Source organism: Phycodurus eques, chromosome 2 (assembly GCF_024500275.1).
Source record: "Phycodurus eques isolate BA_2022a chromosome 2, UOR_Pequ_1.1, whole genome shotgun sequence".
Taxonomy (NCBI): Eukaryota; Metazoa; Chordata; class Actinopteri; order Syngnathiformes; family Syngnathidae; genus Phycodurus; species Phycodurus eques.
In genome coordinates, this window is record NC_084526.1 from 5102504 (window position 1) to 5129168 (window position 26665).

The 26665-nt window shown below is 44.1% G+C and overlaps 1 protein-coding gene across 1 annotated transcript in view; it reads left to right on the top strand.

Moving 5' to 3' along the window:
• Positions 1–2077: 2077 nt before the first annotated feature.
• drd4b (dopamine receptor D4b) overlaps positions 2078–26665 on the top strand; it is a 59012-nt gene continuing 34424 nt past the window's right edge. Inside the window, exons 1-2 of the mRNA XM_061700695.1 lie at positions 2078–2326; positions 2875–2987. Coding sequence (XP_061556679.1) covers positions 2078–2326; positions 2875–2987 — 362 coding nt within the window. The remainder of the gene's footprint in view (positions 2327–2874; positions 2988–26665) is intronic.

Here is a 26665-nt window from a genome sequence, read left to right on the forward strand (position 1 = left end):
AAACCACTCAATCAGCAGAAAAATGGGAAGGCTTGATTGTATTTGGAAAAGAAGTACAGAGATTAGCCACAAAGGTTTTGGAACAAAGTTTTCTGGACTGATGAGACCAAGATTAACCTCTATCAAAGTGATGGAAAAGCCAAAGTATGGCGAAAGAAAGGATCTGCTTCCAAAACACACAAGCTCATCTGTGACGCATGGTGGAGGTCATGTCATGGCTTGGGCTTGCATGGCTGCTTCTGGAAAGGGCTCACTAGTCTTTATTGATGATGTAACTCATGATGGTCGCAGCAGAATGAATTCTGGTCTTCAAAGCCATTTTGTCTGGCAGTTTACAGAAAAAATGCAGCCAAACTAATCATCAGTATACAACAAAAACAAAGGAATTGACCTTGCTGTTCCAATACCTTTGGTGGGGACTGTACTGTATTCTGCGACCCTTTGATTTGCGGCTTTGATTTGTACGCACACACACACACACACACACCAACACGCACACACGCACGTAAACACTGTCTAAATTGATTTATTCATGGTATTTATTCATTGTATTTGTTAATTGTATTTTCTAGAGTGCCACTAAACAGACCCAATAAAATGTGATGTAAATTCAACACACCACGGAGAAGAGTAATGTTATCAAGCCAGACAAAGAATGAATGAATACAAAGATTATATGAAATCAGGCTTTAAAATGGTCAAGAACTGAGACATTCTAGTCCCTGTGGGCGTGTCATTGGCTGCTCTGAAAATCCCGCCTCCCCGATACTTTCAGCAATCAATCAATACTTCCTTCTATCACGTGATCACGGCTCCTCTGCGGGGAGAGGAGCGATGCACATTGCATACATTTTCACGGGCCGCAGAGAGTCGTTCTGGCCCTTTTTTGCGTTGAAATTCAACGGGCTGTATATCGACTCGTCAGCCGCGCGCGGGGGCAGACGGCAGAGACGTTGTAGCCCAAATAACACGAAAAACACGTTACACTTTAGGGAAGATGCTTTTTTTTTTTTTTTTCGAGTTGCGGGCATACTTTGATGGCTAACTGCACGCTATAGTGGTAGAACTGGGTCCATTATGTATGAGGATGGCTACCGTGTGGAATAAGGGCGCTTGGGGTTTATAGTGGGGGATAGAGAGTATACGCCAAAACCTCTTGATATCGTGAGGATAGTATTTAGGCCTGCCCAGAAATTGCCTCAACAATTCAGTACTATATTGTTCTCAGTCTTTGCACATGTTTTCAGCACTTCAAACCTATTTCATGTATTTAGAAACAAAACAAGCATGTATGTTTTGGGGGACTTTAATTGTATTCAGTGCAGTATTCTTTCATTGTATTCTAATGAATACTAATACTAGCTAGAAGCACGCAATCAACTCTATCTTACATTAAAGCCTGGTGTGACAGGCTGATGTCATAATTGATGGCTAACAACAATTTTTGACCAAAAGTATTCCTTTATAGTTCATAGTTTTTATTTCCTGGTTGTGGCACAGAGCGGTTCAGGCACAGTGTTAAGAGGGCACTGACCCCCCCCCCCCCCCCCCCCCCCCCCCCCCCCCGCCCCTTCCCTTAGAACCGCCACTGGGCTTTACAGAAACAGCAACATTTTGGCTTCAAGGGTTAAAACAAATTACAACAATATTTGTCAATTTCTTTTCCTTTTCTCTATCTGCCAATATTCTGCAAATAGCCTACAATACATATTTCCTACTGCTGGGTATTACTTTAAAAGTACTAACCCGAACCAAACCCAAGATCAACAAAACGACTCACGTAGCAAATGAGATTATTTATTCAATCCAAATGATTGTCTGCCGCCGCAGTGTGCAGGCAAGATCCGTTAGTCACGAGACACTGGGTATAACGGTCGTCAGTATTCGCAGCATCTAGTCTCGGGTGTTGTGGTTCTGGTGTGGCGTGAGTTGCGCCTCGTCGTGTACGCGCAGCGCTCTCCGAGTGCAGTCAGCGTCGCTTCATTCGCGCAGCAGAATTTCCCTTTATGCCGACTGGATACGACACCTAAATGAAAACGACACCGGAGCAACTCGTTCTTTTTACGCGCTCACCATCATGTTGGACAACTGCTCGGATTTTAGCAACCTTACGCAGCTGGTGGTTCCGGTGGTCCGCTACAACTTCCCAGCGCTTGTTTTCGGGATCTTACTGATCATGGCCGTCACCTTCGGCAACGTTCTCGTGTGCCTCAGTGTTTACTCGGAGAAAGCTTTAAAAACCACAACCAACTATTTCATCGTCAGTTTGGCGTTTGCAGACCTGCTGCTGGCGGTTCTGGTTCTGCCACTCTTTGTTTACGCAGAGGTAAAACTGAAATTAAACTTCAATTAAGTGAGGCTGTCATCATTCAATCGATCGAAGTCTTCCTGCTCGTTGATCTGAGTTGACAATGATTTTGAAGTATGACTCATATGTGTTCAGAAGTTTAAAGGTTGTGCGCGTGTAACTACGGCGCTCGCATTAAGTGTAAAAGTCACCTGTCTGCCTTTCCAAATGTATGTATGACTCAGACACCGCCTATGAGACCTCTTTAATTGGCTGCAACTCTGATCTTGTTATTGTTGCTCAGCGCACCAGCTCTTCTGCAGGCAGCAGACTTTAATACTGGTGGCCTGTCAGCATGCATTCACCAGTTTAGACAATGGAAGGGGAATGAATTATTTAGGAAAAATGAAAGAAGGTGTGGATATACTGTAGGTAGGTGTGTCTTATGGGAACAATGTTGCCTTGAGTGAGGGTTGTAGTGATGCAAGACCAAAGAGGATTATAGATATTTATGTGGTGGTTCAGAGTTGGAGCAGCTAATGAGTGTGTGTGTGTGTGTGTGTGTGTGTGTGCGTGTGTGTGTGTAGTTCCAGGGTGGAGTCTGGTCATTGAATATGCTTGTGTGTGATGGCCTGATGACCATGGATGTGATGCTGTGCACTGCATCCATCTTCAACCTCTGTGCCATCAGTGTGGACAGGTAAGGGTGTGCCCCTCTGCTCAAGAGTCAAGACACGCTGAAATACATTCACCAGCCACTTCATTAGGTACACTTATAGAATCTGATGAGATCCAATACAAGAGCTGGATGATATTTTTTCCAATTTACTATTTATTGTTGTTTTCAAAAGACAAAACAAATACGAAATATAATAGCACAAACAGCAGGGGCTCGATTACTCAACTGACATTTAGTCCACGCGTACGTCAACATGCTCAACTGACCATATTAATTATCTTCTTTGCGATAAGGTCTAAAGATAAGCCCCCCTACCGGGGGCACCCTGTATCGCAGATTTTTAAGCACTCATTTTTTAAATTGTGTTTTACAATACTGTATACAGGCAAGTCTGAATTTAGAGTTGTGTGCCTTTACTGTAGTATCACACAACATGCTGGGCAGCATATTTAAAGGACACATAACGCGAGCATTTATCAACTTATTCCATAGTTATGGACTTAAAAATGATGTCTGCAGAAAACAAATCCCCGCCCAAAATAGTAAGTAAGTAGTAATTTTAGGCTTGTTTTCTTATGACCTATTTGATTTTCAGCCAGATTTTGGCCCGTCCCCCTTTAGGTCGAAATCTGCATGAGCCTGCTAACATCAGCAACAGAAGATGGACACATTTCCTTACAGTGGTATCACAGTACCAGAATTTTGACTTCGATACTATACCAACATAAAGTACCTCGATACCGGTACCGAAACGATTCCACGGCAAAAATTGAAAACATCAGTAAAAGTTGCACCTGGCATTAAAAAAGAACAAGAAACTGAAGAAGCAAGGGGTCAAATATTTTTTCCATGAGTGTATTATTTTCTATTTCTGTATTTATATATGCTTTACACATACTTAATACTGTGTATTTCAACCTTTCTAGCTTTTTATTCAAGCTTTTAGTGTACAGTATTCTTGTATTTTACTGCATTTGATTTCTCCCAATGTAAACTATACATTGTGCAGTGCTGTTTTTCATTGCGCACAGAACACCCTTTTGCTACACTTGGATAATAAGTGTTTTTCCTTTTGCATTCTGGTGGATTTTTATTCTTCTCGAACGCCCCGGATTTCAGAGTGGACTCCGACGACTGGACAGGACGAGTGTTGTGCGGCTTTTCGGGAAGAGGTGAAACAGGCTCTCGGTAGACAGGAGGAGCTTCCAGAAGACTGGACCACTACAGTCAAGGTGATCAGAGAGATCAGGAGAGTACTTGGTGTATCTTCTGGCAAAGGAGAGAAGGAGACTTGGTGGTGGAACCTCACAGTACAGGAAATGATACAAGGAAAAAGGTTAGCTAAGAAGAAGTGGGACATTGAGAGGACCGAGGAGGGGCGAAAGGAATACATTGAGATGCGACGTAGGGCAAAGGCCAACCTGCAGGCATATGATGACATGTATGCCAGGTTGGACACTAAAGAAGGAGAAAAGGATCAATACTCGTGCGCCATACAGAGGGATCGAGATTGGAAGGATGTACAGCAGGTTAGGATAGAGATGGAAATGTGTTGACTGGTGCCAGTAATGTGCTGGATAGATGGAACGAATACTTTGAGGAGTTGATGAATGAGGAAAATGAGAGAGAAGGAAGAGTAGAAGTGAGCTGGTGCCAATTTTTAAGAACATGGGTGATGTACAGAGCTGTGGGAACTATAGAGGAATCAAGTTGATGAGTCACACAATGAAGTTATGGGAAAGAGTCGTGGAGGCTAGACTCAGGACAGAAGTGAGTGTTTGGAAGCAACAGTATGGTTTCATGCTGAGAAAGAATACCACAGATGCATTATTTGCCTTGAGGATGTTGATGGAAAAGTACTGAGGTCAGAAGTAGCTACATTGTGTCTTTGTACATCTAGAGAAAGCCTATGACAGAGTACCCAGAGAGGAACTGTGGTACTGCATCCGGAAGTCTTGAGTGGCAGAGAAGTATGTTAGAATAGTAGAGGACATGTACGAGGGCAGCAGAACAGCGGTGAGGTGTGCTGTAGGTGTGACAGAATAGTTTAAGATGACAGATGAGGTTAGACTGGAGTCTCCGTGGACCATGATGTTCACAGATGACATTGTGATCTGCAGTGAAAGCAGGGACCAGGTGGAGAAACAGTTAGGTGGATGCTTGCACTGGAAAGGAGAGCAATAAAGATTAGCCGAAGTAAGACAGAATATATGTGCATGAATGAGAGGGGTGGGGGCGGGGTGGAAGAATGAGGCTACAGGGAGAAGAGACAGCGAGTGTGGAGGACTTTAAATACTTGGGGTCAACAGTCCAGAGCAATGGTGAATGTGGTAGGGAAGTGAAGAAACGGGTCCAAGCAGGTTGGAACGGGTGGAGGAAGGTGTCAGGTGTGTTGTTTGACAGAAGAGTCTCTGCTACGATAAAGGCCAAACTTTATGTTAAACAGTGGTGAGGCCAGCCAAGATGTACGGATTAGAGACAGTGGCACTGAAGAGACAACAGGAAGCAGAGCTGGAGGTGGCGTAAATGAAGATGTTGAGGTTCGCTCTTGGAGTGACCAGGTTGGATAAAATTAGAAATGAGCTCATCAGAGGGACAGCCAAGGTTCGATGTTTTGGAGACAAAGTTAGAGAGAGCAGACTTCGATGGTTTGGACATGTCCAGAGGAGAGATAGTGAGTATATTGGAAGAAGGATGATGAGGAGGGAGCTGCCAGGCAAGAGAGCTAGAGGAAGACCAAAGAGAAGGTTGATGGATGACGTGAGGGAAGACATGAGGGCAGTTGGAGTTAAGAGAGGAGGATGCAGGAGATCGGCTTACATGGAAAAGGATGACATGCTGTGGCGACCCCTAACGGGACAAGCCGAAAGGAAAAGAAGATGGTATTGGTTTTGGTACTTGGTGCAACACAATTTTTCTTTTTATGTCCTGTCCTGTTCAGTTGTTTGGTCAAGCAGAAAGGAGGATCTGTATCCGTTTTATGTTGGAACAGTTTTACTGTGTCACAGTGGAGCTTTTAAGATGCCACTGTGATTTCTTTGTAGTCTGATGGATATTTATTGAGAATTACAGTCGTTCAGTCGAACAGAACAATGTTTTTAAATGGGAGTGACAGAAAAAAAGGAGAGAGAGTGAAAAGGTTACTAAATAATATAGGAAAATAAAACAACAAAAGAAAGCAATAGCTGTAAACTAGATGAGGAAAGTAAAGCATTATATACCTTGTTCAATGACAATGACACATTGAATTCAAGTGTTGTATGGGTCAGTAGTGCGACACCCTGCGAGGGAAGGACGGAACAATATAGGACAGGACTGTACAGGACAGGGATTGGACGGGAAGCATGCAGGGCAGGGGTCGTGGACCCGGCTGTACAACCAACGTGTGGTAGGAGTGGGTATGGAAATAATAAACTTCTGTAGGACCAGATTGTAAGTGAGGGGATACCAAAGATAGCTATTTGTCGCAATGAGTGAGTGGCCCCACACCCAGTGAATAAGTCCCAGGGGTGTGTGTCTGTGGACACATGCAAGTGAATTGACACTGTTTCGCATGCACACTAGCCGTCAGAGATGCCCTGTAATTGCTGTGCCTGCACCGCAGGGGCTGAGGACGCCAACCCACCCATTCGAGAGGCGGGGTTGGGCCCAGGAGTCCACCTGAGAGTGTCCCGGTGGACGAGACACCTCCGACACCGAGGGATCCAGGGTGGCCCACCGTTGCCACCTATGCGCCCTGAAAACCGGCCACCGAAGGAGGCCACAGAGACCCAACATCCCTCCCCAGCCAATCCCTTCCTTCGTGGGAGAAATTCACGATTTTTCTTTAACAAACTCCGGTGGTTCAAGGGTGCCCTGAAGTGTTGGTATTCTTTTTCTTGTATTATTACTGGTTTAATTTATTGTATTGATGGAAGTTTCTGCCTGTTATTTGAAATTCTTTGAAATAATTTGAGGTAAGGTTTTAATTTCGATTGTGGCTCTTCTTCCCAGTAGTGATACAGGCAAGTTATTCCAGCGTATTAATTTAGCTGAGATCTTTTTCCAGAAGTGGTGTGTAATTTAGATTGGTTAGCTCTGTGAGTTTTGACGAAATGTTAATACCTAAATACTTAATGTTTCCTATAGGAATAGGGTAATCTGGGATTTGATCTGCAGGATTCCATGAGTTTGCTGTTATTGGGATGGGAGTATTGTTGATTTTGTCCAGCTGATAGATTAGTCTGATAATTGTCCATCCATTCCATCCATTTTCAACACTGCTTATCCTGGTTTGGGTCGCGGGACACTGGAGCCTATCCCAGCTGACTTCGGGCGAAAGGCGGACTACACCCTGAACTGGTTGCCAGTCAGTCGCAGGGCACATTTAGACACGGACAACCATTCGCACTCACATTCACACTGTCAATGAGTGGGAACTGAACCCACGCTGCCTGCAGTCAGGCGAGTGTACCACTACACCATCAGTGACCTGATAATTGTTAAAATGTTTAATGAACTTGAAGACTGCTTGAAGTGATGATTTGGGTTTCTGCAAATAAAGAATATCATCCGCATAGAAATTGATTTTGTGTTCTGTCACTGGCGAGCAGATATCTTTAATATTAGCATTATGGCGTATAGCGGTAGCAAGAGGTTCGATGAATATTGCAAATAGCATTGGTGAGAATGGACATCCTTGTCTGGTTCCTCTATGTAACGTAAAATTTTGTGAAGTAATCCTATTTGTGTTGACTGTCGCTTTTGGCGAATTGTATAATGTTGCTATCCAATGTATGAATCTCCGAAGCCCCATCGAGGCGCCCTGAAAGCCGGCAACACGGAGAAGGCAAAAGGGACCCAACACCAACCCCCCAAGCGCGTATCTGTTGGATTAATTCCACATTATTTTGTGAGATGTGCCACGAACGGCTGGAGACTGCACCCAAGAGCAGGTAGAGGCTGAGAGGTTGTGATGAACAGTTTATTGAAAAAGGGAAATGATAATGTTCCTTGTGGTGCGCTGGTGGGTTGTGGAGGCAGGGAATGCGTGGCAGGTGGTGATGAGGGCAGGCGGCTGGCTTGGCGGCGTGGCGTGGCGGTAGGAATTCACTTGGCGAGGACCACAGAAGGAACACTGAGGACAAGGAGAGACACGGAGGTCAGAAAGGAGACGAGGAATTGTGTGGCTTACGTGGAGACTGGAGAGCCGTTGTACCGCTGTAGAAGCTACAATATTCTGGCGAGGATTTCCGGGATCAGGCAGGCTTAAATGCAGGTGGTAACAAGGGCTGATTGATGACAGGTGCGCGGCCGAGGAAGGTGCTGGAAAGAGAGAGGGGAGGGGAAAGATAGAGGGCGAGAGCGTGCAAAGCGCCACCAAGGCTCCAAAAATAGTACTGCAGGGCAGCTCATGACAAGATGTTAAATTTTTTCCTTAATTTAATTTTTAAATTTTTGTTTTTTCTTGTACGAATCGTATTATATGATTTGACCTCGCATGGTAGATTTCCCGGTTTCCCACAGCAGAGATTTGGCATATGGTTGGGGAGTCATTGAATTTCAAAAAATCGTCCCATTCTTTCCTCAAAAATAAATTAAAGTCTGGGTCTGGTAGGGATGTGTTAAAGCGCCATGTTGGTGGAGGTACCAGATTTGAAAATTTTTTTAGGTATAGAGAAATTGGTGTGTGGTCACTGATGATGATTGGATGTATTTTGGAGGTAATTCTTTGAGCCGCCAAATTATTCGAGAAGAAAAAATGTTTTCTTGAGAAAGAACCAATGAAAAAAAATGTGCACTCTCTTTTTGTACGTCTTTTTAGCCTCCATGCCAACAAGTTCAAAATTGTCCATCCATCCATCCATTTTCCTCACTGGGGTCGCGGGCGTGCTGGAGCCTATCCCAGCTATCATCGGGCAGGAGGCGGGGTACACCCTGAACTGGTTGCCAGCCAATCGCAGGGCACATACAAACAAACAACCATTTGCACTCACATTCATACCTACGGGCAATTTTAGAGTCTCCAATTAATGCATGTTTTTGGGATGTGGGAGGAAACCGGAGCGCCCGGAGAAAACCCACGCAGGCACGGGGAGAACATGCAAACTCCACACAGGCGGGGCCGGGGATTGAACCCGGGTCCTCAGAACTGTGAGGCTGACGCTCTAACCATGCCACCGTGCTGCCCAAAATTGTCCATATACTGTTTTAATATATTGGTGCATTGTGGTTAATTGCAATTTTTGAGATTTGAGCGACCTATATAGGGATTAAAAATAAGGTCGGCTCCCATGACAATTGTAGAATTGGCTGACAAGTTAAGGAAGCATGAAAATAGCGTGCGGAAAAAAGCTGGGTCATCTTTTTGGAGCGTATACATTGACAATTGTGTACAGTTTGTTAAATATTGTTGCCTGTGTAATTATGTATCAGCCTTCTGGATCCGCAACTGTACTACTTATTGTTAAAAGTAGTCTTTTATGAACTAGTATTGAGACTCCTTTTTGTCTGCTGTTATAAAAAGCCGAGATAGCCTGCGTGAAATTGAGTCAATGAGGCATTTTTCTTCTGATTCGGTAAGGTGCGTTTCTTGTAATAGGAGGAGGCCTGTTTTAAATTTAGTAATATAATCCATAATCTTAATTCTCTTTCCCTTTTATCAAATGCTACTGACATTCCATGACACAAACGTTAAGTGTGACATATAATGGGTGCATGTATAGTAATTTTGAATCGATTGAGTACTATGTATTCTTTGTTGTTATTTTTTGACAGTTTGCAGCAAATTTTATGGTACTATGTTGATAGATGTTATTTAAAGAGGGTGATAAGGATGATATATTCAAGTACAGGAAAGCCAGGATACATAAAAGGGTAGAAAACAAACATAAAACAGAAAACAAACAATTGTGCTGAGGGGATAATATGGCGTGTAGTTGTTTGTAGTGTACAGGGAGAGTGTTGTGAGGATTGTGTGTGTGGCGGAGTCAGGATTCATGCTGGCGGGATGTGTGGTTCTGTTCTTTTGTTTATCTAAGCCAAATAAAAAGGAAACAAAATACAACAAGCTTTTGACAATTAATAACTACAACAAATTCGGAGAAGTACTTATCTACAAGAGTGTTGGCATCACGAAACAGTTGACCGTCGACAACCAACCACACTTGTTTGTTGTTCTTTGTTTGCACAGTTGTTCTTCATCAGCTGGTACAGGATTTTACGCCTCTCGTTGATTTCCTTGTGGAACTGGTCGTTCATTACAAAAGATCTCTCTTTGAACTCACGACCTTTTGTTTTCACGAAAATCTTTTGTTGGAAGTGTTCAAACTTTGCAATGATGAGACGTGGTCGGTTTCCTGGAGGGGGGCCTCCTAATCGATGAAGACTGTATCTTGGTGTATTTTGAGCGTGGACATTATGAACTTTTTAATCTGCGCCTCGGGGTCTTCCGGTGCGTTTTCTGGAATGCCTGAGAAAATTAGATTGTCGCACATGCTTCTTGATTGAATGTCTAGCGTGGTTTCTTTCGTGATTTTATATTCCAATCTGAGCATTTTTAAATACGCTGTCGTGTTGATATGGTTTGATTAGAGGCCAACATGATCTAATCTTAGCTCCTTGACCTGTTGCTGTGTAAATTCCAAGCTGTTTTTTGAGCTCGGTAATCTCTTGGGGAAGCAAGTCGCGTGTAATTGACAATTTCTTGTTGACTGAGAGGACGACATTGGCTTGTGTCTCTAGTGAACCAAGTAGATCTTTTGACGAGGTAGACAAATCTGTTTTCTTCCTCTTCAGTGGCTGCTCAGCACATGAACTGGGATTCTCCATGACAGACGGGTTAGCGTTGATGTAGCTGTCGGTGAGAATCTAAAATGGCTCTCTGCTAGTTATCGCCTTTCGCGAGGCTGATAAAGGAGAAGAGAAAAAAAGAAGTGAAAAACCGCTGCTGAAAAAGGAAAATGACTTGTGAAAAAATAAAGTTTGTCTTGTAGTAGCTCCTTTTTCCGGGTCTATGCAAGAGGGGCCGCCATATTTTCATCTCCGAAAATCAGTATCAGAATCAGAATGATCTTTATTTTGCCAAGTATTTCCAAAAACACACAAGGAATTTGTCTCCGGTAGTTGGAGCCGCTCAAGTACGACAACAGACAGTCAATTGACAGAGAACACTTTTGAGACATAAAGACATTCAGAAAAACAGTCACTGAGCAATAAAGGGTTGCTAGTTATCTGGTAATGCTGGTACATTTTTTTTTGTGTGTGTGTGTGCAAAAAGATGAAGTCCTCTAGCACTTAGAGCAGTTTGAATGACTAATAGAGCAATAGTCCGGTGCAATGGCCATTGTGCCAAGGGTGCCGAGACTCGTAGCGTGATAATCTGGGACAATGTTGATTGAATGTTGCAGATACTCCTCAGACAGTGTGCAAGTGGTGCAGATGCTACTCTGGCATGAGTGGCCAGTATTGGTCAACAACAGATATGCAAATAGTGCAGCGTGGCGAGACTACTACAGTGAGTGCATGAGTATGTATAATTGGGCCGACAGAAATGTGACAACAAACTCAAGACAAAAAAAAATGGCAGCATGTTGCAATGGAATTGTAGGTTAGGTGTTTAAGCAGTTGATGGCGCGTGGGAAGAAGCTGTTGGAATGTCTGCTTGTTCTAGTTTGCATTGATTGGTAGCGCCTACCTGAGGGAAGGAGCTGGAAGAGCCGGTGACCAGGATGTGGAGGGTCCAAGAGGATTTTGCACACTCTTGTCTTAGTTCTGGCAGCGTGCAAGTCCTCAAGGGTGGGTACGGGGTACCGACAATCTTTTCAGCAGTTTTGATTGTCCGTTGCAGTCGGAGTTTGTCCTTTTTTGTAGCAGCACCCAACCAGACTGTGATGGATGAAACACAGGACTGATTTGATGACTGCTCTGTAGAACTGCCTCAACAGCTCCTGTGGTAGGCCGTGCTTCCTCAGAAGCCGCAGGAAGTACATCCTCTGCTGGGCCTTTTTGAGGACTGAGTTGATGTTGGTCGCCCACTTCAGGTCCTGAGAGACTGTAATTCCCAGGAACTTGAAGGTCTCGATGGTTGACACAAGGCAGCTGGACAGCGTGAGGGGCAGCTGTGGCGAAGGATGCCCCCTGAAGTCCACGATCATCTCTACAGTCTTGAGCTTGTTCTGCTCCAGGTTGTGTCGGCCGCACCACAGCCTCCAGCCGCCCCGTCTGCGACTCGTCACCGTCCTTGATGAGGCCGATGACAGTGGTGTCATCTGCATACTTCAGGAGTTTGACAGCTGGGTGCGTTGAGGTGCAGTCGTTTGTGTAGAGAGAGAAGACCAGCGGAGAGAGGACACAACCTTGGGGCGCCCCAGTGCTGATGCTGCGTGTGGATGAGGTGGCCTCCCCCAGCCTCACTTGCTGTGTCCTGCCCGTCAGAATGCTGTAAATCCACTGGGAGATGGCAGTTGAGACGCTGAGTTTGAGAAGCTTGGAGGAAAGGAGTTCAGGGATGATGGTGTTGAATGCTGAGCTGAAGTCCACGAACAGGATCCTCGCGCAGGTCCCCGCGCTGTCGAGGTGTTCTAGGATGAAGTGCAGTCCCATGTTGACTGCATCATACGCAGACCTGTTTGCTCGGTATTCAAACTGCAGGGGGTCCAGCATGGGACTGTTTTCACTGTAGGCTTCACGCATTTAAATTATTGTCTGTATGTCGGTATTAAGTGAATTAAGCAGTGATCAGAGAAGCCCAGGGCTGCACGAAGTATGGCACGGTATGCATTTTTTACCGTAGTGTAGCAGTGGTCTAAAATTTTATTTTCCCTGGTAGGACAGTCGATGTGCTGCTTGTATTTAGGGACTTCGTGGTTAAGTTTAGCTTTGTTAAAGTCCCCGAGAATAATGAGGGGTGAGTCCGGGTGTTTTTTTTCAATTTCGTTGACTTGTTCGGTGAGTATTAGCAGTGCGGTGTTCGGGTTAGCTTGAGGCGGAATGTAGACACCGGCGAGAATGAATGATGCGAACTCACGAGGTGAGTAAAATGGCTTACAGTTAAAAAACAGCGACTCTAAATGCGGGCTGGAGTGTGTGCTGAGCTCCGTGACATCCGTACACCATTTTCCGTTGATACAGAAGCATATCCCGCCGCCTTTTGTTTTCCCCAATGATTCCATGTCACGGTCTCCCCGGCGAAGGTGGAAGCATGACGGCGCCATCGGGTACAACTTCACAAAACCAAGTCTCCGTAAAGCACATGGTGGTGGAACGTCCGAAGTCTTTACTGGTCTTTATCAGAAGATGAAGCTCGTCCATTTTGTTGGGTAGGGAGCCTAGAGTTGTGAGGTGGATCGACGGAAACGGCAATCTGTATCCTCTCTTGCGGAGCTTCACTTGGATGTCGGCTCGCTTCCCTCTGTGGCGCCGCCTCCGTCTCCATGCCCCAAAGACCGCGGTCGCCGCTTTGGTGAGTAACTCAGGGAAAAAACTGAGCAGATTTGCGAAAGTTGGTGAGGTGGATTTTTCCGCCTGTGGTTCCGAGTCGGAGGTCACCTGGGAGACCTGCGGCTTTCTGTTGGGCAGGGATGAATGAAGACTTCGAGACACTTGGCGTTTGGGCTAATTCGATCTACTGAACAAGCCTTAGTGTCATAACAGCTGCTTACATTGCTAGAACAACGAAAATCTGGATCTCAGTTTATCAAGGTTTAATTCTCTGGGCGTGGAATTTGCCCCTCCCTGGGTGCACCCGGAAGATGGCCGTTCCTCATGACCATATTTGGAATCACCCCTGCCTGCTGGCTCCTCACATTGTAGCTACGCGCACACCCGGTACCCTTATCTTATAAGATGCAAAACAATCCTCTTTGCAGACCGGGATGCCTGTTGTGAACCCAAGACATGTTACTCTCTGGGCGGAGAAAGAAAACCCTAATAAACGTACAGATGGTTGAAGGAAGTCCTTTGATGTAGAACTTCAAAGAAAAGATGGTTGGCTTGAATACAGATCTCCAAACATTTGGCCCTTGCAAAGGAACTCTGATTGTGTTACTATTGAAATATACAACATTGGTGAAAGAAAGTCCGGAGTAGCCTCCTTTATGGTTACCAAGTCTCCCCTTGTGTAAGTGAGTTGCGTAATGTCTCCAAAGACGAATGAAAAACACAAAAACAAATACAATACTAGAGAGCGCGTAACCGAGGCGGCCACACGGGTAGGCGTCATCTTGACTCAGAGTCTCCTGCGTTGTCACAGCATGCTTGCATTCTATTTCCTTTTACTAGTACGTTTTGGTCGCTTCACGAATCGATACTATTGGTCTATTCCCATTTCGTCTGTTATTTTTATGCAACATTAACCAATTTAAAGGGGTGAAAATAGCTTGAGAACAAAATTATAAACGCTCTTGAACGCTCAAAATGTCAGAGAAGTGTTGTAAAAGTCTGTCTATTTCCTCATTCTGTGGAAGCATACAACGTAATTGTCACCTATATTGAAAGTCTGGATGGGTTTAATAAGCTCATGGTTGCATTGATTTCAGCACTCACCGCGGCAGACTTTGATGGGTACGCCTGGCACCCAGTGCCACGTTCATACTATTTTAATTAATGAGAACATAATAAATTTGTGAGTTTTACATAAAAAAAAAAAAATCTGATTAAATAAGTGACTGGGCATAAATTAGGGGTGCTGTTATGTTGATGCGAGTGTGCAATGGTACATGATGGCAATAAGGTATAATACCAACTTGAACAAAGTGGTTTCTGGAAACTCAAGCAAGATGGTGTCAGGTGTAAAATGTAAATAAAAACTGAAAACAATGATTTGCAAATCCTTTTCGACCTATATACGATTGAATACACTACAAAGACAAGATATTTATATTCAAACTCATGAATTATAATTATTATTTTATTGCAAATTTCATTTTGAATTTGAAGACTACAACACGTTACAAAAAAGCTTGGACAAGGGCAACAAAAGACTTGGAAACTTGAAGAATACTCAAAAACACCTGCTTGGTGCATTTCACAGGTGAACAGGTTAATTGGAACCAGATGAGTGTCATAATTGAATATAACGAGGAGCATCGTGAAAGGCTCAGTTGTTCACACGCAAGGATAGGGCAAGGGTCACAACTTTGTGAACAACTTTGTGAGCAAATATTTTAACAGTTTTAGAAAAACATTTCACAATGTACAATTGCAAGGAATTTAGAAATTTCATCATCTACGGTCCATAATATCATCAAAACATTCCGAAAATATGGAGAAATTTCTGCTTGTAAGCAGCAAGGCCGGAAAAACAACAACATTGAATGCTCGTGACCTTCGATCCCTCTGGTGGCACTGCATTAAAACCGGCATCATTGTGTAAAGGATATTGCCATGTGGGTTCAGGAACACTTGATAAAACCTTTGTCAGTTTACATAGTTTGCTGCTCCATCGACAAATGCAAGTTAAAACTCTACTATGCAAAGTGAAAGCCATCTATCAACAACACCCAGAAACGCCACTGGCTTCTCTGGGCCGTAGCTCATCTGAGATGGATTGACGCAAAGTAGAAAAGTGTGCTGTGGTCTGACGAGTCCACATTTCAAATTGTTTTTGGAAATGACAGCTGTTGCGTCCTCCGGGCCAAAGAGGGAAAAGACCAGCTGTATTGTTATCAGCGCAAACTTCAAAAGGCAGCATCTGTGATGGTATAGGGGTGTATTAGTGCCCAGGGATCTCGTTTGATGTGCGGTTTAAGACCCACCCTACGTATGTCTATGTGCGTGCGTGTGTGTGTGTGTTGGTGAAGAGCTTCCACACATAGTGAATCAAAAGTTAACTGTTTATTACATTCGCTACCCTGCAAGCTAACGACCAAGCAAGCTAAGGGCTGAAGCTAAAATGCTCACTCGACCGAACGTCAGCGCTCAAAGTTGTGTGACTGTGTTCCCCACATAACATACACACACACACACACGCTCACACACACACACACACACACACACACGCATTCACATGAAAGTGTAAAGCGGCACACGTTATCAATATTCAGGCAGGAGTTGACTGCATAAAATCCATTTTCAGCATCATTTGATTGGAAGGTGAAGGTCTCACATAACAGTCCAGCAGCTCAAGGGTAGCCTTATTTTATATTTTATCCTATATTTAACCAGGTAAAAGCTTATATAGTGATAAAATCTCTCTTTCAAATGCTAAGAGGCAGCAGAAATTATACAGGCAGCAAAACCTATACTATATAGTACACAACATGACAATATTTATACAATAAATAAAAACAAAGACTAAAAAATAACAGTGATATTAAAATGTATGGCATCTGATTTAAAAACAGTGACAAAGCTCAAATGATTTTGAGTAGATACATGGTGTTTTTTAGTTCATTCAAATTTGGCAGGCTTTAAGACATTTATTTATTTATTTTAGTGGGTTAATGACTCTATAGCTAGGTGCCAAATGTTTAATATTTAAGTGCAATTTTTGTGAACAGCGCTTCAGTCAGATTTATTCATATTGTTAATTTATCTAAGATACTTTATTTATAGTTCTACATTACAATGTCAATGTTCAATGTTCTTTAGAGTTGAAAGTTAATTGTTCATCAGTCGGTCATGGAGGGTAAGGACTTAAATAATATTAACAATGAAAAGTGAGAACTCTCAACTTGCTCCCTTGCACGGCTGACGTCATGTAGTAAGAAAAAAAGTTTTCTCGCTCTTCGCATCAAAATTACTGTGGTGGGAGCAATGGTGTGTGTGTGTGTGTGTGTGTGTGTGTGTGTTACTCACTTTCATGTTTACGTACACGCACACACAAAGATACGCACACACACAGTTGCTTTCATTGACCACAATCGCCAGTGTACTGAGAATGGTGTGCTTGTTTACGTTTAGGAACTTACTGTATTGTGTTGGCATGTCAAGTCTGCACTAAGTTGCTGATTTAATGTGGCTTCAACTACACTAATATTTAAGTTATTGTTTCATGTTGATGACATCATTCTGTAACTTGTGTGGCGTACATTAACAAGTAATGGGCACGGTTAAGTGAATGCTTTTTTTTGGTACTGTGGATAAGTGATATTCCTGCCACTTGGCAGCTGCCGAAAGTAACTAAGTTACTGTTTTCTAACTTAGTTACTTTTGGGCGGCACGGTGAACGACTGGTTAGAGCGTCTGCCTCACAGTTCTGATGACCCGGGTTCAATCCCCGGCCCCGACTGTGTGGAGTTTGCATGTTCTCCCCGTGCCTGCGTGGGTTTTCTCCGGGCGCTCCGGTTTCCTCCCACATTCCAAAAACATGCATGGTAGGTTAATTGACAACTCTAAATTGCCCGTCGGTGTGAATGTGAGTGTGAATGGTTGTTTGAATGTATGTGTCCTGCGATTGGCTGGCAACCAGTGCAGGGTGTACCCCACCTCCTGCCCGATTCTAGCTGGGATAGGCTCCAGCACGCCCGCGACCCTAGTGAGAAGAAGCGGCTCAGAAAATGGATGGATGGATAGTTACTTTTGAAATCAAGTCATCAGCAAAGTGACTTAGTTACTTTTAAGCTCAAGTAACCAGTAAAGTAACTAAGTTACTTTTTCAAGGTAACTCTGGCAACACTGTCCGTGACGATGTTGCAGTGACTCATTGTTCCAGAGTTGGGATTCATTGTTTCCAGACATGTGCATCCTGGGACTCACACAGTTTCAAGTGTAAAATGATCTATGAGTGCCCATGGAGTGGGTAACTTGCACATCTGTGAAGGCAACATTAATGCTGAACGGCACAGGTTTTGGAGCAGCATATGCAGCATATGCCATCCGTCTTTTTTCAGGGATGTTCCTGCTTATTTCAACGAGACAATGCCAAGCCGCATTCTGCACGTTACAGCAGCGTGGTTTTGTAGTATAAGAGTTCGAGTGCTAGACTGGCCTGCCAGCAGTCCAGACCTGTCTCCCATTGAAAACGCACAAAATATGCCAACCAAGACCCCGGACTGTTGAGCAACTGAAGAATAGAAAGAATGGGAAAGAATTGCACCTACCAAATTTAAACAATTCCTCAGTTCCCAAATGTTATTGTGTTATTAAAAGAAAATGTGATGTAACGCAGTGGTAAACATCCGAGCTTTATTCTTTCATTCAACATGAATAAATATTTGCAAAAAGAAGAAAAAGCATCAGTTTAAACATTAAATATCTTGTTTTTGTAGTGTATTCTATTGAATAAAAGTTGAAAAGGATTTGCAAATTCAGTTTTTATTCAGTTTTACACCACGTCCCAACTTCATTGGAATTGAGGTTTGTAGTTATGCTGTTCAACTCAAGTTAAAATATTTACTTTAGACAGGGGAAGTAAAAGTAAATAATTGAGATAAGGTGGTTGCACAAGTGTATACACCCTCTTTTACATGGGGATGTGGCCGTGTTCAGAATTACACAATGTCCCAACTGAGGTGTACATAAAGAATTGCTAATGGTCAGATAGGTCAGATCCAACGCAACCATGGTGAAGCCGCATTTCGCTGTTATGCTGCACGCAAATGGAATAAGTAGCCAACAGAAGTGAAATCTGCCCCAAGTCTGAATGTTTTTAAGTCCAGGTTAAAAACCACTTTTTTTTCTCATGCATATGATTGAACATTTTGGAGAATCTCTATTCAAAAAAATAATAATCTTTTATATGCTGTCTTTTATTTTTCTGTACTTTTTTGAATGTCTTTTTCTTTTAGTTTTTAAATGCACATTAAGGGACCATGTGTATCAAATGTGCTATATAAATAAATTTGCCTTGCCTTGCCTATGTCCACACCAGCTATGTTGCGAATTTCGTCTCTAGTTCTGTTGCTGACGTCACATCACGACATGGGGGCGTATCGGTTTTGCCGATGTAAAAGGGGCGGTCTCAGGGCAATTAGTTATTTACCAGTTGCTCCAAAATGGATTGATTTTATTGGAAATCTTGTGCAAATGCATACAGAGACATTGTTAGTGAAATATAGGTCCGCCACCGTTAACCTACAGGGCGCTGGTGGAGATTCAGCTACTGTGGGTCGAAGACAAAGGAGGTGGAAAGCGGGTTCTTCGGCAGAAAGAGAAGAGGAAAGCACTAAGCCTAGAACTGAATGTACGGACTTTGAATGTTGGGACAATTACAGAAATGTCAACCAACTCCCGAGAGTTGGTTGACATTTCTGTAATTGTGATTAGGAGAAAGATTAGGAGAAAGATTGATATATTGTGTGTCCAGGAGACCAGGTGGAAAGGCAGTAAGGCTAGAAGTTTAGGGGCAGGGTTCAAATTATTTTATTATGTTGTAGATGGGAAGAGAAATTGAGTAGGGGTGATTTTAAAGGAAGAGTTAGCTAAGAATATCTTGGAGGTGAAAAGAGTGCCAGATGGTGTGATGAGGCTGAAACTTGAATTTGAGGGTGGTATCTATAATGACCTAGAGGTGAAAGAGAAATTCTGGAAGAAGTTGGATGTAGTTCTGAGCATCCCAGATAGAGAGAGAGTCGTGATTGGTGCAGATATTAATGGACATGTGGGTGAAGGAAATGGGGGTGATGAAAAAGTGATGGGTAAGTACGGCATCCAGGAAAGTAACTTGGAGGGACAGATGGTAGTAGACTTTGCTAAAATGGATAGAAATGGCTGTAGTGAACACTTTCTTCCAGAAGAGGCAGGAACATAGAATGACCTACAAGAGTGGAGGTAGAAGCACGCAGGTATATTACATTTTGTGCAGACGATGTAATCTGAAGGAGGCTACTGACGGAAAGGTATTGGTAGGGGAGAGAGTGGCTAGACAGCATAGGATGGTGGTGTGTAAAATGACTCTGATGGTGGGGAGGATGATTAAGAAGACAAAAGCAGAGCAGCGAACCATGTGGTGGAGGCTGAGAAAGGAAGAGTGCTATGCAGCTTTTCGGGAAAAGGTGAGACAGGGTCTTGGTTGACAGGCGTAGCTTCCAGAAGACTTGACCACTACAGCCAAGGTGATCAGAGAGACAGGCAGGAGAGTACATGGTGTATCTTCTGGTAGGAAAATGGAGAAGGAGACTTGGTGGTGGAATCTTAAAGTACAGGAAGTCATACAAGGAAATAGGTTAGTTAAGAAGTGGGACACTGAGAGGACTGAGGAGAAAGGAATACATGGAGATGCGACATTGGACGAAGATAGAGGTGGCAAAGGCCAAACGAGGCATATGATGACACGTATGACAGGTTGGACACTAAAGAAGGAGAAAAGATCTATACAGGTTGGCCAGACAGAGATATCTCAGGGATAGAGATGGGAAGGATATGCAGCAGGTTAGGGTGATTCAGGATAGAGATGGTGATTCAGGAAAGAGATGGAAATGTGTTGACTGGTGCCAGTAGTGTGTTGGATAGATGGAAAGAATACTTTGAGGAGTTGATGAATAAGGAAAATGACAGAGAAGGAAGAGTAGTAGAGGCAAGTGTGGTGGACCAGGAATTACGGCGTAATTGTCGCCAATATTGAAAGTCTGGATGGGTTTATTCAGCTCATTGTTGTATTGATTTCAGCACTCACCGCATCAATGATGAGTAAGGGGGTAGTTAGAAAGGCATTAAAGAGGATACAAAATGGAAAGGCAGTTGGTCCTGATGACATACCTTTTGAGGTATGGAACCATCGAGGAGAGGTGGCTGTGGAGTTTTTGAACAGGTTGTTTAACAGAATTCTAGCGGGTGAGAAGATGCCTGAGGAATGGAGGTAAAGTGATACGCAGAGCTGTGGGAACTATAGAGGAATAAAGTTGATGAGCCACACAATGCAGTTATGGGAAAGAGTAGTGGAGGCCAGAAGTGAGTATTTGCGAGCAACAATATGGTTTCATCAGAATCAGAATCATCTTTATTTGCCAAGTTATGTCCAAAAACACACAAGGAATTTGTCTCCGGTAGTTGGAGCCGCTCTACTACGACAACAGACAGTCAATTTACAGAACACTTTGGAGACAGAAAGACATTGACAAAAAAAAACAGTCACTGAGCAGTAAAGGGATGCTATTTATCTGGTAATGCCGGTACATTTATTAATTTATTTTCTTTGGACAATTGTGCATAAAGATGCAGAGTGCTCTTGCACTGAGAGCACTTCGAATGACTAATATTACAATAGTCCGGTGCAATGACCATTTTGCAAAGGGCGTCGAGACTTCAAGGAGTGTATGCGGTTTACAGTGACGAGTAGTGCGATAATCTGGGACAATGTTGGCTGTGCAAATGTTGCAGATACTCCTCAATCAGTGCGCAAATGGAGCAGATGCTACTCTGGCATGAGTGGCCAGTATATGCAAATAGTGCAGCATGGCGAGACAACTCCAGTGACTGCACGAATAATGTGTAATTGGCCCCACAAAAATGTGACAACAAACTCAAGTCAAAAAATTGCCACCATGTTGTCATGGAATTGTAGGTTAGGTGTTTAAGAAGTTGATCGCAAGAGGGAAGAAGCTGTTGGAATGTCTGCTAGTTCTAGTTTGCATTGATCGGTAGCGCCTACCTAAGGGAAGGAGCTGGAAGAGCTGGTGACCGGGGTGCGGAGGGTCCGAGAGGATTTTGCATGCTCTTGTCTTAGTTCTGGCAGCGTGCAAGTCCTCAATGGTGGGTAGGGGGGTACCGACAATCCTTTCAGCAGTTTTGATTGTCCGTTGCAGTCGGAGTTTGTCCTTTTTTGTAGCAGCACCAAACCAGACTCTGATGGAAGAACACAGGACTGATTCAATGACCGCTGTGTAGAATTGTCTCAGCAGCTCCGGTGGCAGCCCGTGCTTTCTCAGAAGCCGCAGGAAGTACATCAGGTCCTGAGAGACTGTAATTCCCAGGAACTTGAAGTTCTCGATGGTTGACACAAGGCAGCTGGACAACGTGAGGGGCAGCTGTGGCGAAGGATGCCTCCTGAAGTCCACGATCATTTCTACGGTCTTGAGCGTGTTCAGCTCCAGGTTGTGTCGGCCACACCACAGCTCCAGCTTCTCCGCTTCCTGTCGATATGCAGACTCGTCACCATCCTTGATGAGGCCGATGACAGTGGTGTCATCTGCAAACTTCAGGAGTTTGACAGTCTGGTGCGCTGAGGTGCAGTCGTTCGTGTAGAGAGAGAAGAGCAGCGGAGAGACAACTCAACCTTGGGGCGCCCAAGTGCTGATGCTGCGTGTGGATGAGGTGGCCTCCCCCAGCCTGACCTGCTGTGTCCTGCCCGTCAGAAAGCTGTAAATCCACTGGCAGATGACAGGTGAGACGCTGTGCTGGAGAAGCTTGGATGAAAGGAGTTCAGGGATGATGGTGTTGAACGCTGATCTGAAGTCCACGAACAGGATCCTCGCGTAGGTCCCTGCACTGTCGAGCTGTTCTAGGATGAAGTGCAGTCCCATGTTGACTGCATCATACGCAGACCTGTTCGCTTGGTATGCAAACTGCAGGGGGTCCAGCAGGGGACCTGTGACACTCTTGAGGTGGTCCAGCGCGAGACGTTCAAAGGACTTCATGAACACAGATGTCAAAGCGACAAGCAATCTCGGGTCTCGTCATTTAGACCCGAGATTGCAGGTTTCTTGGGGACTGGAATGATGGTGGAGCATTTGAAACAGGATGGTACTTCGCACAGTTCCAGAGATCTATTGAATATCTGTGTGAAGACTGCAGCGAGCTGGTCCGCGCAGACTTTGAGGCAGGATGGGGACACATGGTCTGGGCCTGCCGCTTTGTTAATCTTTTGTTGTTTGAAGATGCGTCTCACATCCTGTTCATGGATGGTTAACGCAGAAGTCAGAGGTGTGATTGTGGTCTGGGGTGCGGCCGGGTGGGTGTGGGGTGTGAAACTGTCCTTTTCAAATCTGCAGTAGACGGTATTCAAGTCGTTGGCTAGTGTGCTATTGTTCTCAGCTTGGGGGGATCGTCGCTTGTAATTAGTCAGCGATTGGAATGCATGCCAGACTGATTTAGAGTCGTTTACGCTAAACTGTTTTTCCAACTTTGCTGCATAGATCCTCTTTGCAATATTAATTTCTTTAGTCAGCTGGTTTCTAGCTCGATTATACAGGGCCCTGTCCCCGCTCAGATATGCATCCCCCTTAGGTTGGCGAAGCTGCTTCAGTTTAGCAGTGAACCACGGCTTGTTGTTGTTGAATGTGCAAAATTATTTGGTTGGTACACACACATCTTCACAGAAACTGATATAGGATGTGACAGTGTCCGTATATTCATCCAGGCTGCCAGCTGAATTTTCAAAGACACTCCAGTCTGTGCAGTCTAAACAGCTTTAAAGTTCCATCTTGGCTTCATTGGTCCACTTTTTGACTGTTTTCACTGTACGCTTCACGCATTTTAGTTCTTGCCAGTACGTCGGTATTAAGTGAATTAAGCAGTGATCAGACGAGCCCAGGGCTGCACGAGGTATAGCACGGCATGCGTTTTTTACCGTAGTGTAGCAGTGGTCGAAAATGTTATTTTCCCTGATAGAACAGTCGATGTGCTGCTTGTATTTAGGGAGTTTGTGGTTGAGTTTAGCTTTGCTGAAGTCCCCGAGAATAATGAGGGTTGAGTCCGGGTGTTTTTCTTCAATTTTGTTGACTTGTTCGGCGAGCTTTAGTTCGGCGTTCGTGTTAGCTTGAGGCGGAATGTAGACTCCAGCCAGGATGAATGATGCAAACTCACGTGGCGAGTAGAATGGCTTACAGTTCAAAAACAGAGACTCCAAATGCGGGCTGCAGTGTGTGCTGAGCTCCGTGACGTCCGTACACCATTTTCCGTTGATATCCCGCCGCCCTTTGTTTTGCAAAGCCAGGTCTCCGTGAAGCACATGGCGGCGGTACGGCCGAAGTCTTTACTGGTCTTTAACAGACGATGAAGCTTGTCCATTTTGTTGGGTAGGGACCGTACATTCGCGAGGTGGATCGACGGGAACGCCAATCTGTGTCCTCTCTTGCGGAGTTTCACCTGAATGCCGCCACGCTTCCCTCTGTGGCGCCATTTCCGTCTCCATGCGCCGAAAACCGCGGACGCTGCCCCGGTAAGTAACTTGGGGAAAAAACTAAGCGGATTTGCGAAAGTTGGTGACAGAAAGTCCGGAGTAGCCTCCTTGATGGTTAGCAGGTCTCCCCTTGTGTAAGTGAGTCGTGTAAGGTCTCGAAAGACGGACGAAAAACACAAAAACAAAAACAATACTAGAGAGCGCGTTATCGAGTCGACCACACTGGTAGGCGCCATCTTGGTTTCATTGCTTAGAAAGAGTATCACAGAGGCATTATTTGCCTTGAGGGTGTTGATGGAGATGTACAGAGAAGGTCAGAAGGCGCTACATTTTGTCTTTGTCGATCTAGAGAAAGCCTATGACAGAGTACCCGGAGAGGAAATATGGTACTGCATGCGGAAGTCTGGAGTGGCAGAGAAGTATGTTATAATAATACAGGACATGTATGGGGCAGAGACCTAGATGAAGACCAACGAGAAGGTTGATGGATGTAGTGAGGTAAGACAGGTAAGTTGGTGGGGTGAAGAGGAGGATGCAGGAGATAGGCTTACATGGAAAAGGATGACACGCTGTGGTATAGGTCATCCGGATGCCTTTTAGAGAAGCGAAAGTCCCCTACTGAGCAGAGAACATATTCCTGTGAGCAAAGTTGTCCTGTATCGTTTGGTTAAAAACATGTTTATATTGTTTCTCTATTTAGCATTTCTTTTAAAATCTATTGGTCTGTGTGTGGAAAGTATCACCCGCGATAAACAGGGCTTTCACTCTAGTTCACTGTTCATAACCTCAAATCACTCTATGTTGGACTATGAGCAGAGGTGGGTGCAGTAGCCAACTATTGTACTCAAGTCAGAGCAGTTACTTTAGAAAAATATGACTCAAGTAAAAGTAATAAGTAGTCGGCCAAATATTTACGTAAGAGTAAGAAAGCACTCAATGAAAACAATACTTAAGTAAAGAGTAATTATTTATTATAATAGTTATTGTTATTATTTATTTTATTATTATTTAGTTTTTGTTTTAAATTAGAGTATGAATATCATCCATCCATCCATGCCTTTTCTGTACCGCTGATCCTTACTAGGGTCGCGGGCATGCTGGAGCATATCCCAGCTAACTGTGGGCAGGAGACGGGGTCCACCCTGGACTGGTAGCCAGCCAATCGCACCATGAATATCAAATAAAATTTAAAAAAGTCGACACACACCTGCCACCATTTCAATTTTTAAATGGTCAAAAACCAACAACACATGCATTGGGCCTTACAGAAACATTATTTGCTTTATTCACTTAAATTACTTAATGAAGAAGCTGTTTCCTGACCAGATTTAGTGATTATGTGCGCGTGCGACACAATATGGTAGGGCTATTGTTGCCATATCCACTGCAAAAACAAAAATAGAAACATCTGCAAACAATATCCAAGTTTGGGCAGTCACAATTTAAGAGCTGCATGACAAAGCTGTTGCTTTTGGGAGTCTGTAAACACACTTGCACGGCTGTTTTTCACCCCCAAAATTAGTCATTTTGATGGGCTCGTGAAGGCTACGTGCGCGGTCATGTGACTGCCTTGTGTCGTCTGATTGGTGAATTGGAGAGAAATGACATAAGTGATCACGTTGGATTGGCGCAACGGGTGCCCTATGCGGAAGTAAAAAATGGTGTCTAAAAATAGACACGCGGACGAACGTATAAATAAAAGTAGTGAACGGCATGTCGATCATTGTAACAGAGTACTAAAAGTAAAGTTAAAAATACGATGCATTTGAAGTACTCTGACTAGTACAGTTTATCAAAAATGTTACTTGAGTAAATGTAACAGAGTAAATGTAGCACGTTACTACCCACATTTGACTGAGGTACAGTATATGGTGACAATAATAGTCTTGCTGGGTGAAACTGTACAGCTCCAGTCCTGTGGGTACCGATAATGGGCATTACAACTTGACTACCAACGCCACAAAGAACAATTCCTTTTTAATCACAATGGCATAAACTGGATCCCGTGGGTTACTGCCATATCGTCTTCTTCTTTTCCTTTAGGCTTGTCCCGTTAGGGGTCACCACAGCACGTCATCCTTTTCCATGTAAGCCTATCTCCTGCATCCACCGAGAGCCTGTCTCACCTCTTCCCGAAAAGCTGCACAACACTTGTCCTGTCTCAGCTTCCACCACATGGTTCTCTGCTCTGCCTTTGTCTTTCTAAGTTTTCTCCCCACCACCAGAGTCATTTTACACACCACTATCCTATGCTGTCTACCCACACTCTCCCCTACCACTACCTTACAATTGGTAACCTCCTTCAGATTACATCGTCTGCACAAGATGTAATCCACCTGCGTGCTTCTACCGCCGCTCTTGTAGGTCACCCTAAAAAAGTGTTCACTACAGCCATTTGCATCCTTGTTGCAAAGTCTACCACTATCTGTCCCTCCAAGTTCCTTTCCTGGATGCCGTCCTAACGCATCACTTCTTCATCACCCCTATTACCTTCACCAACATGTCCATTACAATCTGCACCAATTACGACTCTCTCTCTCTGTCTGGGACGCTTAGAACCACTTCGTCTAGCTCCTTCCAGAATTTCTCTTTCATCTCTAGGTCACATCCTACCTGTTGGGCATAGCCACTCATCACATTACACACAACACCCTCAATTTCAAATTTCAGCCTCATCACTCGATCTGATACTCTTTTCACCTCCAAGACATTCTTAGCCAAC